The sequence below is a fragment of the Mytilus californianus genome, unplaced genomic scaffold, assembly GCF_021869535.1.
Source record: "Mytilus californianus isolate M0D057914Y unplaced genomic scaffold, xbMytCali1.0.p SCAF_5, whole genome shotgun sequence".
Lineage (NCBI taxonomy): Eukaryota > Metazoa > Mollusca > Bivalvia > Mytilida > Mytilidae > Mytilus > Mytilus californianus.
The window spans coordinates 70,831,090-70,851,029 of NW_026262701.1; the positions used below are offsets into that span (position 1 = coordinate 70,831,090).

Here is a 19,940-nt window from a genome sequence, read left to right on the forward strand (position 1 = left end):
AGCACAAAAATGTACCTTAAGCATTTTGAATGATGGTTTCTGAGCACTCAATCATCATTTTTAATTTCGATCCGATGATTAAAGTATTCTCTGATTGACGTCCAGTTGAAAATATGTCAAGCATATTCAGGACGAAAACAAATTTTCAATGAATCAAGTAGGCAGGTTCTGTAAAGTAGGCCGACTGGGATACAGGGCGAGAAATTTATAATGTAAATTTCACTTATTTTTTATCTTTCCGACCCTCGAACTGAGAAAATTCAATTACACTAATCTCCCTCATTTGTATGCTCTTATTATCCCCACCTCCGCGAGTTCCTAACTGATCCGAATATTGTAAAGCAAAAGTTTAATAAGAAGCTATAGAATCTGTGCGAGTGTTGTGTTGCCTTCAGTACCTCTGATCTGATGTTGCAGACAATCGATATCACCCCGTTGTGTCTCAATCCTGTTCAAATGATTAAATACTGATTTACTACAAAGAAAACAAAAAGCTGCATTTGATGTACAATTCAGGATATATTCCTTCACGAAAACAAACTGCTCTGAGCAAAATATTACATGAGCTGACAATATATAGACACATGTTAAGATACAGTAACAAAACGAACTTGAAAAGAACAACCAAAACTATGTAAACCAATGCACTCAAAATTCAATATGAATAGTAAAACTGTTATTCAACTTTAGGGTATGAATAATAAATTGTTCATTATTCATTTTCAACTTGAAGGTATGACTAATGATACTTATTGTTATTTTTCTAATTTCAGTAGCATCACGATATATTCGAATATTCATTAATCGCCGTATCTTTATGTCTTTGTCAATGTGATCAATTTCACAATTTAGTGAAAATTACGATTTCTATTTCAGCCTTTAAGTCAATTTTCAGACCCGGTCAGGAGAACTAGAATAAATTTTGTTCACCATATTGCGTCTGGGGTCCGTCGTCTGTTGTCATCCTGCTGTCGTAAACTTTTCCAAAATTTTCTCTTTTAAAACCACCAACCCACTAGTGTGACACAATCCTTAAGGGCGTCTTGTTGAAAGTGTATTAAATATTGCAACCTACCAACTAACAATATAAAGATAAGGAGATGTGGTATGATTGCCAATGAGACAACTATCCACTAGAGTTCAAATGACGAAGATAAAAGCAATCATAGGTCACCGTACGGCCTTCAACAATGAGATAAATCCATATAGCCCGCTATAAAAAGCCTCGACATAAAAAGGTGAAACAATTCAAACGAGAAAACCAACGGCCGAATGCAACTTAAGAACAAACAAATAGGACAGACACGAACCAACGCCAACCACTGAATGACAGGCCCATGAATTGGGACATACACAAACAGAATGTTGCGGGGTTAAACATGTTTGTGAATCCAACGGCCCCCCTAACCTGGGACACTGGTGTTACAGCAAACAAAAACGTTGATACTATAACCAAAAAATGAAGATCAACATAACAGAAATCTGACTTTTATGACTATTGTTGCAGATGTTTAGTTAATTTTTAATATGTAAAGTTGTGTTATACGTAGTTGAAATGTCAATTTCATTTCGGTTGACGTACTTTAGCTTTTCTCCTCTGTTAGCTCTTTTGCGCATCCTGTGTTTTTTATTTGGTCTGTAAGCGAGAATCTGTGGTTACACTGTATCGATCAACTGTGTATATTTTCCAATTATTTTTTACTTGGATTTCAAGAAATATCAATGTAACCATTAAGATAATGATCCTTAGAAATGAATTTACACAAAAATTACTAATAAGTCATTTTATCCGAAAATTACAGTTTATCTAAGGGTGCTTTATCGGATGATGAAAAAGCTTCTGTCTCAGTTTTGTAAAATTCCATGAAGATTTAAGTTGTTTTAAAATAGTAAACCACAGAATGTTCCTAAATGTCCACTACAAAAATTGTAGTACATTTATAAGTAAAAAATGGAAAAATGTGGAAAGATCTAATTTTCATTCTTTTATTAATTGTATCTCTTGATTACGAAAACGCTTCTGTAGAAGTTTCCTGAAATTTCTTGCATATTTGAAAAAGGTTGTTGATGTTTTAAAAACTTTATTCCTAGACTGTATCAAAAGTCAATTTATTAGTAAAATACAGAAAAGTAAAACTAAATCAAGATGTTTTTTTTATATGTTACTTCTTGTTCACGAAGAAGATTCTGCTCAAGCTTTATAATATTCCAAGAAGGTTTAACAAAGTCATTGGTGTCTAAAAAAAATCTGAACCCAAAACTATATCTCAAATGTTTTACTGAAAACCTTTATCTATCAGTAAATACAGAAAAATGAAGAAAACAAATATTTTCGAAATTGTGTTTCAGATGCCATTTCTTGATCATGAAAAAAACTCTATACAGGTTTTGTAAAATTCAATAAATGATTGACATTCACAATGTTATTGATGTCTGGAAAAAATAAAAATACAGTCTAAATCGAAATTGAAACGAAGAGCCGCTGTCAACGGAATGTAACTTAAACGAGTCTCGCATTTGGTACTTTCATCTCAGGCGTGACAAAATGATTATGTTTAAAAAGGTACATTTTATTGAAGAATCAAGTTCATAAAGAATTTTTCAATTTTGCCTCAAGAATTCTCACAATATTGCGACAAAAATGAGTTTTAAAGAGGAGTAAATTATTTTGAACACTTTCGCCAGTAACTGTTACATATGATTTTGAATGTGAATTGTTTGCATCGGAGAGAAACAAAAAGTGTAACCTCCATTCTAACAACGCAGACGTTAAATGATGATTTCTCTGTTATCAATTTTTGCAAAATTTTACTATCAGTAACGAAATAACATATATGTCTCCCATTTAATCATATATTATACTTTTAATCATATTTCATCGCATGTTTATCAAAATTCCGTAGTGTATATATGTTAGATAAGTGCGTTGAATGGGTTTGCATATTCACAAACCCCATAGGCCTGTGTGCACGGGGTCTTGAATTAAAATAGAACTTAAAAACTTGAAACTTGAAACTTGAAACTTGCTTATATTATTCTTTTAAAACACGATTGTAAAATATATCCAACAAATCATGTTATCACAAAGCTCTTCAACTTAAATTCATCAACACTGACTCAATATATTTGATAGACACACCATGATTTAAAATGTCCCCATGTCCAATTCCCTGAAATGCTTTCGAGTGGAATGGCTGTTTTTGAAGATGTTTCCATGGCAAGCAACCCTCGAGACTTCTGATACTAACAGTTTGGTCGCCATCTTCATCCACATGTTTTGGCTGTTTGTCCGGAAATGCGCCTTCTTCATAGATCCATTTAGCTGTAGTATTCAAACCCTTTCCATAGAGACAATGGACTTCTACATTTGGAGGTCTTAAGGGGTTGACCAAACCTTCTACATCATCTCTCATTAAAATACCATCTGTAAAATTAAGGTCTTTGAAGAGCTGTTGGTAATCATTCACAGTATAATTCCGTCTAGGTGTTTGAATTAAAACCTCAGACTTGTTCCAAAACTGATTGGTCGGCATCAGGAAAGCGGAACTTGTCATAGAGCGTTGCATAGGACGAGCTTTTAATGCGGTGATTGTAATGATGTTTACATTGTCGCCTGAAATTAAATTCTTAAAATGAAAGTCAAACGCTTAAGGCTATAACAGTATGTCTATGTCATACTTCTGATGTTGCAAATGCTTAAATTGGTCCAAAAAACTGCAATTGCGAAACATTTTGGGAATTATGAGTTCATTAAGTTACCCCAACAAATATATAGGACAAACAATATAAAATCATTCGGAAATAAAGCAATGCACTGTTTTTAAAATACAAAATAATTTATTTGTTTATGAATACAACTAAAGTTGTTGAAATGCCTTTATGGATTATTTTAGGTTTGAGTTTTGAATTGGGTTGATGAGACTTATAAACGAATTAAATTTTGTACATTTCATGAACATTTAACGACAGGTGTCACATGACAATCAGGATCTGCTTGTCCTTCCGGAGAACCTTCGATCGCCACGGTTTTTGACGGGGTTAATGTTTTTCATTCTTTAGTTTTCTATGTGTTTTGTAGAATGTTGTTTATCTTTTCGTCGTTTTTCGTGTTTTTTTGTCTTGGTATTGGCAATTATGATTTTTTAATGTCCTTTATTATATTATGCCTCTTTTTAAATATCGAATAAAATATAAGAAAAAAAAACAGCTTAAATTTAATTAAATGTATGGGTGAATTTGTTTAAATGTATGGATTATATTGTAATAATGCTGATGTTTCAATCTTTACCCGAAACAATCATCCGCAAAGCTTTGACGCTCCCTCCCCACGGTGCACCAAGTGTTATAAATGATCTGATGTATTTGTCCTTCCATTCCTGGTTTTGATGGTTAAGAAAGTATAGTATCACCAGGTTTCCTAAGCTGTGGGCTAAGAGAACAACTTTTGTATTGTTGTTCATGTTGTATGTTTCTTCTATCAGTTTCGTCAGATTTGTATAATAATCTTCAAGCTCATCTGAAATTGATAGTCACGTAATTTTAGATTGCTCATAAGGAGACAAATTTCTCCGACTCCTATCAATATCATTATTACTCCTAGATGGCAAAGTATATCACGAGAAGCAGCATATCACATCTTTAATTATTTGAACCCGTGTAAAAATCTACCACGATCTCCGACAATCGATTCAGATTCGATGTTTTACTTTGACGTTTTTATAATAGTACACGCTCTGTCCACATATAGTATCAAATGCCGAATTTCCATTGCATCAGCACGTGCCAAATGTACAGTCGATGTGTTTTCATTTTTGTTTCAAACTGGGGTTACAACTTGTCGGGTCCAAGTTTATAGTAGTAAGGCGTTTTAATTTTTGATTTATTTCCAAATGTAGTAATTACTATTTTGCTTTCGAAAATTTTAAATTAGGACTTGCTTAGTAAAAAAAAAACCCGAGGAAACGGATGGCGTATGCTTCGCTTAATTTGTGCAGTCTGCTTTTCAATTAACTTACTTGGTGATCTTCTGAAATCATATGCAGCACCTCTGATAGTTTTGTTCCGAACATAACCCCATTTAACCATGTTCTCTGCTAGTTCGTGGAAGTAACCGACTGAAAAAATATTTACAGGAGGACTCAATTGTAAACATAAAAACTAAAGAAATCACCACAAAGACATAAAATCGGAACTTCAAAACCCTGGTAAAATTAATGGCGTTCTGCAAGTTTAAAGCAGCATGGGCAGGTATTGATATATCAAGACTAACATCATGAGGTAAACCGTGAGGCTATATTTCACGGTTAGCTCGGATATTTGTATAACCCGTGAGGCTTAGTTTCAAGGATTTTTTCACCGTTTCTAATGTTAATGGACTCATTTGCCCAGTCATGTCCTTTTTTGACGAATTTCTAGTTTTTAAAAATATAATATATCAAATCCTATTAGAATGTAAAACCTTTTTATTTTTATTTATTTTATTTTGGGGGATGGGGTCGGCGCTTTGTGGGCAAATAACACAGTTGATGTATTTTAATCTTGAAAATAATAAAAGCTGTCAAATCTTATATAGATAAGCCTGATGTGAAGATCATATGCTAACACTAGATTATTGTCATCTCATTGTTTAGTTTTGATTAATAAAAAAACCTTTTAGGTCTTAGACCATATTCCATTCCGTTCTATGGCTTTAACGTAACACTACACTGAATATGGACTCTATAATAACTTATCACTTCACTGTTCCATCCACTTATCGGCCATGAGGATTAATGTTCTCATGGTATTGCTGAGGTCATACTAAGAAAAATTATGAACACTGTGACGGAGACTAAAAAATTGTCTAAATGAGTAACAGCTTACGTTTCGGTGAATGAGTATCACTCAACCATTCAACACTATCTGTTCCACCAAATCCAGGTACCCGTATGTCAACACCCTCCGGATAACTGGTTTTGTGAGTCTTGTTGTCATATACTAATCTAAAAATGTTGAAAATCTTCATTACTTTTCCTGGTTCGAGCTGTCAAATGTTTATCATATTATGTTTGTCTTTATTGGAATATTATGAAAGAAATCAGATTGAAGCAAGATCATGCACACCCCGTGCATGACAACGGACAAATATGAAAAACAAACCGTATTATAATATTGATTCATTTGCTGTGTCTACTACTAGTTGCAAAACATATGAGCAGATTCTAAAGCCCAGGAATATCCATTGTTCATACCTTAGGTTCAATTACAAACATTCTACAAGTTATATTAACAGTAATATTCAGAACTTTTAACGGGTTTAAATGTAGGGGTTTGAAATATTCGAGTCGCGCATTAACTTATGGGTTAAATAGTATATATACCCTTTACATATAGTAGAAGAAGATATGCCAGGCAATGTAGCATATATGCAAACTTTTACAAAAATATGTGGAACGATAAAAGTTGAATTTGAAAACAAACCAGGATCGAACAATACAAACACTATGCACGTCTTTGCAGCTGATATATATATACACCTGGAAAAAGTATTGCAACACCTGATTTTTTCCATTAGACAAATTTCAAATCTTACGTGTACCATTTTTTTCTAAAATATGGTTAAATGTTCATAGTTTTGGGGTGAATTGGGTCTTTTTAAAGCTGATAGACATGTTAAACACTGAAAAATTCAAATTTAATTATACAAAATTTTATTTTAAAAAAGACATCATTTTTGAGCACAAATGCACTGTTTACAACTATTGGTCTACGCGATTCCAATTCCATCGGACAACTTCGAGTTGATGTCAAACACACCCATTTTGGTCCATTTTGTCAATTTAAACCGGAAATTTCAATATTTTGTATAACTTCCGTTCACACGAATCACTGCTTCCAGCCGCCTTCTCATACCACCACATAACCGTCGTATTTGTTGTTGTGTTAACTGTTGCCATTCATGGTGCAGTGCATTGTCCAATTCTGCAAGATTTTGCACAGGAGGTGTCATTTTTCGCACTTTTAGACCGATGATGTCCCAAATGTGCTCTATCGTGTTTAAATCGGGGCTACATGCTGGCCAGGGCAATGTCTCCACTGACTCGTCGTGAAGATACGCTGTTACAGCCCGCGATCGATGCGGTCGTGCATTATCGTCCATGAAAATGGGCCTTGTCCTCAACGGGTGATTGTCAAAATGCGGCACTACACTTGCTTCAATGATTTCCTGCTGGTATCTTTGCCCATTAAGGTTACCACGAACAGTTTTCAGGTCCAACTTGCAGTCATAATTAAGACACGCATCCCCACACCATAACGGAGCCACCACCGAAAGCGACTGTCTCAACAATGTTCCTTTCGGCATATGCGGTATTTGGCTGCCGCCAAACACGAACTCGGCCATCCGTGACATGCAACAAAAATCTGCTTTCGTCGGACCAATGCACCCTTCTCCAAGATACCAAATTCCAGCGACGACGAGCTCGACACCACCGTAATCGTTCAGCTTTGTGTCTAGGCGTTAACAATGGCCTTTTCACGGGCCTTCGGGAACGGTATCCTGCCCTTTTGAGTCGATTTCTCAAAGTTCTTGAGGAGAGTGCACGATGTGGAAACCACTGTCTTTTCAATACTGTACTGTTAATGAAGGGGTTTCTTCGAATAACTCGGCTAAGAGCTCTGTTTTCACGATCGGAAGTTACTGAAGGTCTTCCAGATCTGGGAAGGTCCTTCACAGAATTGGTATTTTGATGTTTACTTACAATTCTGCTGATGGTTGAATGGTGGTGGCCCACGCGTCGGGCAATCTGCCTTAACGACATTCCAGCTTCTCGCATGCCAATAATTTGCCATCTAACATCAGTAGAAAGTTGAGGAGGACCCATTTCATCAATTGTTGATAAGTTTTTTACAAACAAGCTAACATACAGCATACATTTTGACCCGTACCTTAAACTTAACTTTTGAAAGTTTTAAGTGACGGCCACGCACGGACAGCTCATGGGGAAATGCATGGGCGAAAAACAATTAATTTAAGGTCAATAAGTAGGAAAGGTGTACTCTATCAGATAAATAAAAATGAAAATAAAAAAATTGAAATTTCAGTTTTTTATTTCATATTATATTTGGTGTTGCAATACTTTTTTCCAGGTGTATATATATATGTATAGCCAGTAAGCTGATTATTATAACGAACTTTTGGTACCAACACACGAGGGATATGGATAATACAAATGTTTCATGCAAACGGCATAAAAACAGCCATTTACCTAAAGTTTTCAACAAGGCAGTCGGTCGGAACTGGGTGTAAAACACTTGCAATGTTCACCCATATAACATAAAAATCTTTTGTACGTTGGTCACAAAATGGATAAGGTCCATGAGAAGATTTGTTCAGCTTAGCTTCAATTCTTGATCCGCCATCACCTGGAACTAAAATATAAACAAGACTCAATAAACCGACTTCAGGGGTCGCAATATTATTTTTTTTTAGGTCTTTCCGCAATATATGTAGATATTAAGTAGACATCGTCTCTAAATAGTCCAGAATATTGAACGTATACCAATGAAACTTGTTTACCTGAACTAACTCGTATGAACATTCATACAGTTCGACAAAGTTGACATTGAACGCTGTTGGTTGTCTTTAAAACATTACATGGTCATTGCACAAAGAAATTTGTATCAGTTTTTATTGTATTTTGTTATCTGAGTGGTCACTCACACTGACTTACTAGTATATGTAATGTTCATAGTTTGGATCGTGTATATTTTAAATTTACAACAATATTTGTGAAATCGTTTTGTGTCCAGTATATATATTCTTGTTTTGCTGACCCAAGGACTGACGGAAATATACCTCAAATCTGGCAGTAAAATCATACTAAAAATGCGTCCATTTGCTGTGCGGTATTTATAGATACCCAACCATGTCAGTCAAAATTTGAATGTTAAATCCGTTGCCTCGCGCAAAAGAATATGTCAAGCTCTTTGCATGCATGTTAAATAATCCTTGCAACAACTCTTTGAGAGGTTCGTAGCCAGTTTGTTGCTAGACAGAAAGTTTGCCACTTTCCAGATGCAGTCCAAATTTTCCGACTTTCATCCTTTTTACCTATTTTTGCAAAACCTACATATTGCGTGCCCTTCCGGAGCACCTGATATGGTTTATTCCCGATTGTCCCACTTTTTAAAATTTTAGAGTTCTGATTGTCCCACATGAAAAGTTCTGATTGTCCCACATTATTTTATGAAGTAAAATGTTCTTAGATAAACAATGTAACTGTTGTTTGTTTTACTAAATAAACAAAAATTAATTTATTGCACATTTAATATTAATTTTATAGAATTATAAAAAAATGTTTTTTAAATCATTAGATTAATGCACTTTTTATTAAAAAAATATAATATTTCTGACTTATGAAATATATCTACAATGTTAAGTAATTTATAAAACAAATTTCAATACCGTAATTTTAATTACATTTTCTCTATAAAGTTTTTGAATAAATAATGCATTCAATTTAAAAAAAAAGGTATAGACTCATTTACATTCTACACTCTAGACGAACTTGTTGATGGAGAGATTTTTCCACAAGTCTTTACAATTTTACTAGGGAAGTCAGAGGACATTAATACAACATTCTCTACACTATTGAAGACTGCTAACACCCAACGTCAGATTCACCTGAACCCAACAACCTCCTTTTTTTGATAACGAAGCTGTTGTCTAGAATTCTGCCAGATCAGCCTTTCCATGAATCAATATTAAAGGTTGTTTTTCCAATATTCCCAGTGTCTTTGCCATAAAGTGCAGTCAACAGGACTCGTCACCAACTATAAAGAAGAACCAGACTTCCATAAAAAAAAAGATGTGGTATTATTGCCAATGAGACAACTCTCCATAAAAGACTAAATGACACAGAAATTAACAACTATAGGTCACAATACGGCCTTCAACAATGAGCAAAGCCCATACAGCAGAGTCAGCTTTAAATGCTCCATATGAAAAATGTAAAACAATTCAAACTAGAAAAACTAACGGCCTAATTTATGTACCAAATAATTAACGAAAAACAAATGTGTTACACAGTAACAAACGACAACCACTGAATTACAGGCTCCTAACTTGGGACAGACACATACAGAACGTGGCGGGGTTAAACTTTTTTGAAGTCGCCAATCCTACCACTAACCTGGGACAGTGTTGTAACAGTACAACATAAGAATAAACTAAAAAAAATAAGTTGAAAAAGGCTAAACTCATCAGATGGGTACAGACAGAAATACATCTAACAAATCACAGAGTGGACATGGACGTGGACGGCTACTTATACATCCCCACAACAAAGACACTAAGTACAGATCTTAGAGTACTCGCAGTTACTGACAGCTAGTTCAAAGCCAATAAAAACTAATTAAAAAAATCATGCATCTAAGACTAAAATTTTATGACTTCATATTATATTCCATGTTTGATGATACTTCAATTGTACCTACTACATGTATGTGCAAAATATAATATGTAAGTATTATTATTTGTTCATGGTTTTTTTCATATTTTATAAGTTACAGTGATTAGTAACTGCTACACACTATAAAAACAAATTAATCACTATCAAAACAATTCCCAATTGTCCCACATTTAAACTTCCCAATTGTCCCACAAACATATTCCCGATTGCGGTACGTCTAAACACTGCTAAGGAGTCCTTAGTGCACTAAGGACGTATACTATGCCACTAAGGACTAGATGGGGTGCTGTTACATGTATTATTTTTCCATATTAAGTTAGAGATTGATATTTAATGCATAAATTAAAAAAATTATAGAAAAATAATCATAAATAAACGAGTTATTAAACATTGTTTAAGCACGTGCCCATTTTTCTTTGATATGCCGAAAATCAGTGAACCGATTGACACGTGCCATATAACATAACAACTGAATAAACAATCATAATCTTTTTATTTTAAGTACTTAAAATTGTATCGAAAAGATTAATGTTTAATAATTTATAATTAAATATGTTGTTCTTATTTGCAATGATTAAAAGGACAAATAATTTTATTTATTTTTTATTTCTTTCTCGACAAAGTTATTTGCCATTTGTGCACGACTTTGATGTGCGCCAACTAATAAGCTAAGAGTGTGGTCAGCTTGTCAAATGTTTATGTAAGAGCATGGAAGTAATATTTAGAGATACCAAGACAAAAGGAATAGATATATTTATAAGTTTTTTGTTTTAATTTTAATTCCGACAAAGGTGCGTGTTTCATTAAAATTTATGAGTAAATTCTGAAAAAAATATCAAAACCGGGTGTTTGCTTTTCCACTTTCTATTACTGCTTCATACTTAGTACGAATTACGATTGAATTGAAAAAAAAATCATATGACGTCCTTGGGGTTATTCTAAACCACTAGTTTTCAACCAGTTTGATAGCTGTTTACAAAGGCTTCATACCGTACTTATTTTTTCTTTTTGTAATTGTTCGACATTTGTTTTTTTCTCAAAGTATAAGAAGTTTAAATGTCATTATCGAACTTTGAAGTTTCAATTTTAAATATATAAAGGAGACAAATGTTTTTATTAAATGTTCCACAGTTTTTAGCACATTATTTCCGAAAATTATCCCGGCCCGTATGTGTTAATTTAGAGCTTTAGATATAATTTTGACATAAAAAGGTTATGCTTCGTACGAATGCCTTGAAAATATGCTTTTTCATGATGTGAAAATAATCATTTTTTGTAATACAAGATAATTTGAATACTTTAAATCTCTCACGTGTAAAAATGAAAAAAAAAATAAGGATTTGTATAGTATATTACTATATAAATCCTTGAAAAAACAAACAGAAATATTTTCAAATATATTTTCTTTAAATCTATTTTTCTTTAAGAAGAACAAGTATGTCAGAAGGAAATCCGATTTGTATTTTTTTAACCAAATTGTCTGTTTAAGATATTGTATGAAATAATGACTACGTTGTATATGCTTTACTCATTGTTGTTGAAGGCCGTACGGTGACTTATAGTTATTAATTTCTGTGTCATTTTGTCTCTTGTGAAGAGTTGTCTCATCGCCAATCATACCACATCTTCTTTCTTATATTGGTTGCATGTAGTAAACATTTATTATCATATTGAATTCGTTTTTGTCCAGTAATACATTGCTTAACGTCTTCATATATGAGTATAAATTTAGATATATTGCTCTGGAAACAAATCTATTATTTACAAGAAATAATTACAAAATACTCTTGAGAATCTGAAAAAAAAAACATGAATAAAATTTTAACAACTTATTCAGTGCGAAGTCAAATCAAAATTGATCACTGAAATATAATCTGAAAAACTATTCATTTATTAGTATCCAACTTTTCCAATATTGTCGATTAAACACAACAGATAGCAGGATTCCCGTGTAATCAGTTATGTAATTTGACACGTGTTTAACGGTTCATTGATTTTCGGCATATCAAAGAAAAACAAGCACGTGTCTAAACAATGTTGAATAACTCATTCATTTGTGATTATTTTTCTATAAAATTTGAATTTTATGCATTAAATATCAATATCTACAATAATATGAAAAGACATTACATGTAATAGCATCCCATCTAGTCCTTAGTGGCATATCATAAGTCCTTAGTGCACTAAGGACTCCTTAGCAGTGTTTAGACGCACCCTCCCGATTGTCCCACAAAATTTCATTACTTTTTTACCTGTAATTTTAAAAAGTGGGACAATCGGGAAGACATCCCTGATATCACCCCGTTTAATTGTGTGGTTTTCCTATTGCTCAGTCTTTAGTTTTTTCAATCTATTTTGTAGATTGTTGTTTGTCCTTTAGTCGTTTTTCGCTTTTTGTCACGGTTTTTGATTGTCCCTTCGGTATATTTCGCCTCTATTTTCACATATTGTATTAATTGTTAATTTTTAGATGTTCGTTCCCCTTGTTTTTTAATTTTTGCCAGATATTCGGAATCTTCTGGTTTTATCCACGTATAGCGCTATTAAATTTGTTGCCCGCTAACAACTACTTTTCATTACATATAGTTTAAAAAGTCATATTTGAAAATCTTATAAAATCCTTGTTATTTTTTCATAGTTTTTGAAAGAAAACATGAGCCAATGTTAAATGTACGAAAAGTCTTAGAGAGAATAATTTTTCGACAAATTTTCAATGGCTTATATCTTAAAAACAAGCACACTGAACCTTCATTTTTTCCTTACATATATATATACATATTTGGATATTGTAAAACTACACTAACGATCTTCTTTGGTTATTCGACTTATCGAGATATCAAGAGATAACAAATTGATATACGAAAAACATAAATCAGGCCGTTAGTTTTTTCGTTCGCATTGTTTTACTTTTGTCATTTCGGGGCCTTTTATAGCTGACTATGCGGTATGGGTTTTGCTCCTTGTTGAAGGCCGTACGGTGACCTATAGTCGTTAACTTCTGTGTCATTTGGTCCCTCACGAAGAGTTGTCTCATTGGCAATCATAAAACATCTTATTTTTATATCTATTCTAGTGCATTCAGATATGTATGTCCTAAGTTAAGAACCAAGTCAATGGTTATTGTGATTTCCAAGTGATGTTGTCCTTTACGGAATTTGGTGGTGGCTGCAGATGATTGGTACAATGTACTTTCTGTTACATTTAAGCATTTAGTTTATATAGTAAGCTAAACACTGCTAAGGTCCTTAGTGCACTAAGGACTTATAATATGCCACTAAGGACTGGATGGGGTGCTGTTACATGTAATTTCTTTTCCTATTATGGTAGATATTGATATTTAATGCATAAATTTCAAATTTTATAGAAAAATAATCACAAATAAATTAGTAATTAAGCATTGTTTAGGCACGTGCCTGTTTTTCTTTGATAGGCCGAAAATCAGTGAACCGATTGACACGTGCCATATAACATAACAACTGAATAATCAATCATAATCTTTTTATTATAAGTACTTAACAATTGTTTCGAAAAGATTAATGCTTAATATTTTATAATTAAATGTGTTGTTCTTATTTACAATGATTAAAAGGACAAATAATTTTGCTTTAGTTTTATTTCTTTTCCGACAAAGTTATTTGCAATAGATGCACGACTCTGATGTGCGCTAACTAATAAGTTAGAGTGTGGTCAGCTTGTTAAAAGGTTTATGTAGGATATACCAAGACAAAAGGAATAGATATATTTATGTGGGTATGTTGATAAAAACCAATTCAATTGTGGGTTTTTAAATAATTAAAATAAATAATGTTGATTCCTAAATCTTATAAATAATTGCTAAATGATTAAAACCAATCATACTGTAGACATATTTCATTCTACATGCATAATATTCAATGTTAATAGGGTAAATAAACAATTATTGTACTAAAATGTGGTTTTTATAAATAGCAAAGTATTATTGTATCCTAATTCTTCCAAGGATTTGTATAGTCTTACTATACAAATCCTTGATTTAACAGAAGAACATTTGTGTAATGTCATCTGTTGCAATATATATTAAGTATAACACGTGGACAGGATGTTCCCCATACAATTAAGGTATTCCAAATAAGTTATAAACACCCCAGGGTACACGCAACTGTCATATGGAAAATTACTGCTTTACCTGTAATCAGCCATGCAACTTATCAGTTGACTGACCATGCCACTACAATTTTTAAAAGTTTGTTGATAGATGAAAATGAAAATCATCATTTTAATTAAAAAAATTTGAATTAAAATGGATTTTCTTCATAAAAAATTATGAAGTGAAATAATTTAACATAAAAGCAAATTGGGTAATTTCCCAAAGATTAAAAGAAAACTATATCTACTCCAGGAATAATAGAAAACTGTATTTATAAAGGGTCCCATCAATGATTTCTCTAGAAATCATTGGTCTTATGAAATGGATCTCAAACAGACACACATAATTATGACCTAAACATTTTTTTTTGTTCTATGATTTCTTGAGAAAAAAATCAGGAGGAAAGTATAACAAATATTTAGTTTTGATGAAAATTATGAATTCAACACTCAATTTTGAATAAAAAATGTTTTTGGTTGTTCTAAAATAAATGAATAAGTTTTTGAATCAAGATGGGAACAAATTAATTCTTTGTCCCCCCTTTTTTTATAGCCACACACACGCACAAGATGAATGGTAGGGTTCACAAGAGACACATGGTAACATTTTAAAACTGCCTCATGTCACCCATTTTAGTAATGCAAATTTGACTGGCAGTTTATTGACCGGGATAAAATCTCAAATGCTGTTTGTCAGTAACTTCGACATATATTCCAAGTGAAAACAATTTAATTAAACGTTTAATAAAAAATAAATCAAAATTAAACTACATAGGGGGTTACCTGGGGTTTTCCACATAAGTGCACCCAAGGGTATCTTACTATACAAATCCTTGATTTTTCTAAGTTTAGTTTAGCGATAATAAAAATGAGTATATAACAGCAAAAGAAAGTGTTTAAACAGTGCAGAATGTGTCTATACACAATTCAAGCGAAATTTATACTGTTGAGATAGTGTCAAGACATCTTTAAGACCGTCAATAATGTGTCGAGATATATTCAGACAGCTTTAAGACTGTCAAGAATGTGTCAAGACATATTCAGGCATTATTAAGAATGTCAAGAATATGTCAAGACATATTCAGACATTATTAAGAATGTCAAGAATATGTCAAGACTGATCGAGACAAATTTAAGACAGTCAAGAATTGGTCGAGACTAATCAAGACTCTTATCAGATGATACAGAAGGTGTTGAGAAATTTTTAGACAATTTTAATACTGTCAAGACACTTGTCAAGAAAAATCAAGAACCTTATTAGACAAATTCATAATATGTTAAGAATTTTTAAAAATAATTCAGACAAAGAAAGAATGTCGAGTAAAAATTCATGCAAATTCAGACAAAAATTGGTCTTTACAGACTTTTTGACTTTTGTAGTGTTAAGAGATATTGTAAAATTCTTTCATTTCATTTGTCCCGCACAGTTGACCTCAGTGCTTCTTTGGTTTTAGTGTTGTTTGGTTACTGTCTCTTTGATCTGTTTCTCAATTTAAAAAAATGTATAACAGAATGTTGAAATAAATAAATAAATAAAAATTCGAAATAAATAAATTTGTTCAGAAACTTATAAAAATCTCACCCAAAATCACAGGAGAAAGCTGTTTGCAATGGGCACTTCTTTCAAATAATATCCAACATACAACATATAGCAATCGCATGCTTGTATGTTTTGTGAGCAATTGATTCATTTAAGCAAAGATTAAACAATTTCCCGTTTTAAGCAATAAAAAGTCATCGGTTAAATCATTTTAGGCATGAAGTTTTGTATTAATGAAAGGCTCATTTCTATCACGGAAATAATTCAAACCTTTTTGTAATATTTTAAGTTTCAGCTTCCTGGTTCATAGTTAGTCATACATCCATTGTAAAACTGTTAAAATGCTTTTTTAAAAAAGGTCATAAAATTATGTGAATTCCATATATGTCCTTTGTGGTGGAGTTTGTTCTACTTTCGAAGCATATTTTTCCCTTACCAAAAAGTATATTTTTTACATATTATAAAATAAGGAGATGTACTATGATTTCTAATAAGACAATTATCCAATAAGGTTGAAATTTAAGCAACTATCCTAATGATTTTGATAATAAAAAGATATGCTGACATGCCTTAAACCACTGCATGGGGTATAAATGTGCAATTATTTATAAATGAATTATTTGTGTGCGTGTTAATTTCATATTCGTTTATACTAATACCACCCGTTAATTTGCAAAAAGAAGGGAAAACTCCTTTGAGATGGTTGCGCAAAAACTCAAATATACTGCTCGAAATGCTAAATAGAAGAAGCAATGACATGTCCACTTTGTGTTTAAGGTTTCAACATTCGAGCTTTTAATGTAGAAGTGCCAAACTAGTCATTTTGCGATCGTCTTATTATATTTAGAAATGAGCCAAGACTTGACCAAAACATTATATATCTTGCCTTAAGACGTCTTATAAAATAAATTCAAATATGATATTGTGATTAAAAAGTAAAATAACAAAAATACCGAACTCCGAGGAAAATTCTAAACGGAAAGTCCCTAAGCAAATGGCACAATCAAAAGCTCAAACACATCAAACGAATGAACTGTCATATTCCTGACATCTTTTTGAGCCATGCTTCAAATTAAATTTTGCCAAATTTATCCAAATGTACATTTTTTCATGCAATAGCCCTAAGATATATATATAATGCTTAAGACTTTTTACAGTAAATTGAATGAGGTTCTCATATTTTGTATTTTTGTCTCGCCTTAACGGAGTCAAAAAGCGAGACATAGGTATGCTGTTTCCGACATCGGCGGCGGCGTCAACAATGTATTAGTTTGTGATTAGATCTAGTTTATGGTGAACCACTAGTGGTAGGTCAATGATATTTGGTATGCAGTTGTATTAGCATCGGCACATCTCATTACCATGGAGATTATTTGGCCCCTCCCCCTTAGTCATGGTCTATTGACTTTGAAACTTTGTTTAGTTTACATGTATTAGTTTTGTGATTAGGTCAGTTTATTGGGAAACTACTAGTGTTAGGTCAATGATATTTAGTATGCAGTTGTATAAGCATTGGCATATCTCATTTCCATGGAGAATATTTGGTCCTTACCCCTCAGTCAGAGTCTAATGACTTTGAAACTTTTGCTAGTTTACATGTTTTAGTTTGTGATTAGGTCAGTTTAAGATGAATCACTAATGTTAAGTCAATGATATTTGGTATGCAAATGTATTGGCATTTGCAAGTTTCATTTCCATGGAGATTATATAACCCCAAACCCTCATTATGGTTCATTGACTTTGAAACTTTTACATAGTTTACAAGTTAATGTTTGTGTTTAGGTTTGTTTAAAGGGAACGACTTACGAAAAGTCAATGGTATTTGGTATGCAGTTGTATTAGCATTGGCACATCTGATTTCCATGGAGATTGTTTAGCCCTGTACTTTCAGTCATGGTTTATTGACTTTGAATATTTGCATAACTTACATGTTATTTCAATTTCAACATGTGCATTATCAAAATAACAAATAAGCGAGACATATCTCTGTGTTAACAGTTTTTATTCTAAATATAAACTATTTGACCAAAATGCTTTTGATGTAGTCTATCACTACATCCTCTTTCAGCATATCTAGATGTTTAATTCCATGAAAGCGTTTCAAATAAATAGGCTGTTTCTGAAGTGTTTTCCAACGTAGGCAACCCTCTAAACTTCGCAAAGAAACTGTATGGTCGCCATCTTCATTTATTGGCTTTGGTTGTTTGTCTGGCCACTCATCTTTTGTGTATACCAAAGTTTTGGCAGTTGGTAACCCATAGCTGTACAAGCAGTGAACCTCGACATTTGGAGGCTTCATGGGATTCACTAAGTTCTCGGTGTCTTTTCTCATCAGATATCCATCAGGAAAATTTATATCTGTGAAAAACTGTTTATAATCACCCACTGTGTAATTTCTTGTCGGTGCCTGAATCAGAACTTCAGTTTTATTCCAAAACTGATCTGATGGCAGAAGAAAAGCAGAACTTGGCATTGACCGTTGAACTGAACGAGCCCTTAGAGCCTTTACTGTCGCAATATTCATATCGTCACCTAATAAAGAAAAGAGAACCATTTTAATGTTTATTGTCCGTGAAAAAAATATTTCTCAAAAGATAATGTCTAATCAGAGGGAAATAAATAAGATTTATTATAAACTCTTCTATATGTGTGTGTGTGTTTTTAAAACCCAAATGTCTGAACTATTTCCGATAAAGGAAGATAGCTCTTCTTCAAGGATGGCATCAAGAGCTCGCCAAGGGAGACGATTTATATACCTTTTTTCCTGTTTCCGAATCTGTATATTGCTGTTGTATATCTGTCTTTTATGAAATTTTGAAAAAATAAGATATTGTTTAAACTAAGATACTCGTCAAAAATGTGCACTTAGATTGGTAGTTTTGAATTTTTTGATAATGGTGGTAGATTTTTAATTTTTTTTCCTGGTCCGTACCAAAACGAGTATGTTAGTGTAATACTTGATCAAATTGTATACATATGAACTACTTTTTGGAGGTAAAACTCAAAGTATCAGTAATCGAATGTTCAAGCATTTACGCCTTCCAGATACTAATCGTGTCAACATCGATTTGTTTTCGGTTTGTTTGAATATCAACAACAGAACTGTTGCCCATTTTGTTTAAATCAAACGATTTGTTTTTCATTTGCATAACAGCCTTAAGGGTATGTATCATTTGCAAGAAACATGAATAAGGTCATTAATAAAAGTATCATATACCAGAAGCCTGCATCTTCACAGTTTTGACACTACCTCCCCATGGCGCAGCTAAAGTGACGAAAGATCCAATGAATTTGTCCTTCCATTCCTGGGGTTTCTTGTTAAGAAAATAGAGTATCACAAGGTTACCTAAACTGTGACCTAAAAGCACAACTTTACTGTTGTTATTTATGGTGTATGTTTCTTCTATCAGCTTTGTAAGTTGTAAATAATAACCACTCATTTCATCTGAAAATATAGTTAAGAATACGTTATGCATAAAAAAAAGTTGAAAGGTAACTTCGTCATAATATTTCCTTTACAATACGGATATTGAACTTTTTTGTCAGACAATCAGGAAATAAATACAATTGTGTATGTGTGTTCCATTTAAACATATCATTTTCAATTACATTTCATATTATTTCAAAATTATACATCATGGGTTCAAATTTTTTTATTTCATCTTACGTGCTGATCCTGAGAAAAATTTACCAAGCCACAAAAACATTGTACGACTCTTTCAAAGACTGTTTTCGTTAGGTTTTAAATGATCTCGTTGATCAGGTAAAAATGAAGATGTACAAAATGTAAGAGCAGTAATTTTCAATGTTTACCACTTTTCAGT

General features: G+C 32.7%; 3 protein-coding genes across 3 annotated transcripts in view; 1 reads left to right on the forward strand and 2 right to left on the reverse strand.

Moving 5' to 3' along the window:
* Positions 1-19,940, forward strand: part of LOC127701324 (mitochondrial ribosome-associated GTPase 2-like) — a 560,717-nt gene that overhangs the window by 298,228 nt on the left and 242,549 nt on the right. The gene's annotated exons all lie outside the window — the stretch shown is intronic.
* On the reverse strand, positions 2,262-16,384 carry LOC127701315 (phospholipase A2 group XV-like). The gene is made up of 6 exons (XM_052205200.1): positions 16,159-16,384; positions 8,247-8,409; positions 5,863-5,981; positions 5,016-5,114; positions 4,289-4,516; positions 2,262-3,613 (listed from the first exon to the last, which is right to left on the reverse strand). Exons 1-6 carry the CDS (start codon positions 16,265-16,267, stop codon positions 3,093-3,095), a joined length of 1,239 nt encoding a protein of 412 aa, XP_052061160.1. The 5' UTR covers positions 16,268-16,384; the 3' UTR covers positions 2,262-3,092.
* Positions 18,102-19,940, reverse strand: part of LOC127701311 (phospholipase A2 group XV-like) — a 42,012-nt gene continuing 40,173 nt past the window's right edge. The window contains exons 5-6 of the mRNA XM_052205196.1: positions 19,334-19,561; positions 18,102-18,648 (exon numbers count right to left, since the gene is read on the reverse strand). Coding sequence (XP_052061156.1) covers positions 18,134-18,648; positions 19,334-19,561 — 743 coding nt within the window. The 3' untranslated portion in view covers positions 18,102-18,133. The remainder of the gene's footprint in view (positions 18,649-19,333; positions 19,562-19,940) is intronic.

Excerpts from the sequence above, each read along its gene's own strand:
- LOC127701315 (XM_052205200.1), bottom strand. The coding sequence starts at position 16,267 with ATGAATCAATTGCTCACAAAACATACAAGCATGCGATTGCTATATGTT. Across the intron at positions 8,410-16,158 it reads GCTTTCTCCTGTGATTTTGG|TTCCAGGTGATGGCGGATCA; the intron begins GTGAGATTTTTA and ends TTTATATTTTAG. Across the intron at positions 5,115-5,862 it reads TGATACTCATTCACCGAAAC|TCGGTTACTTCCACGAACTA; the intron begins GTAAGCTGTTAC and ends ATATTTTTTCAG.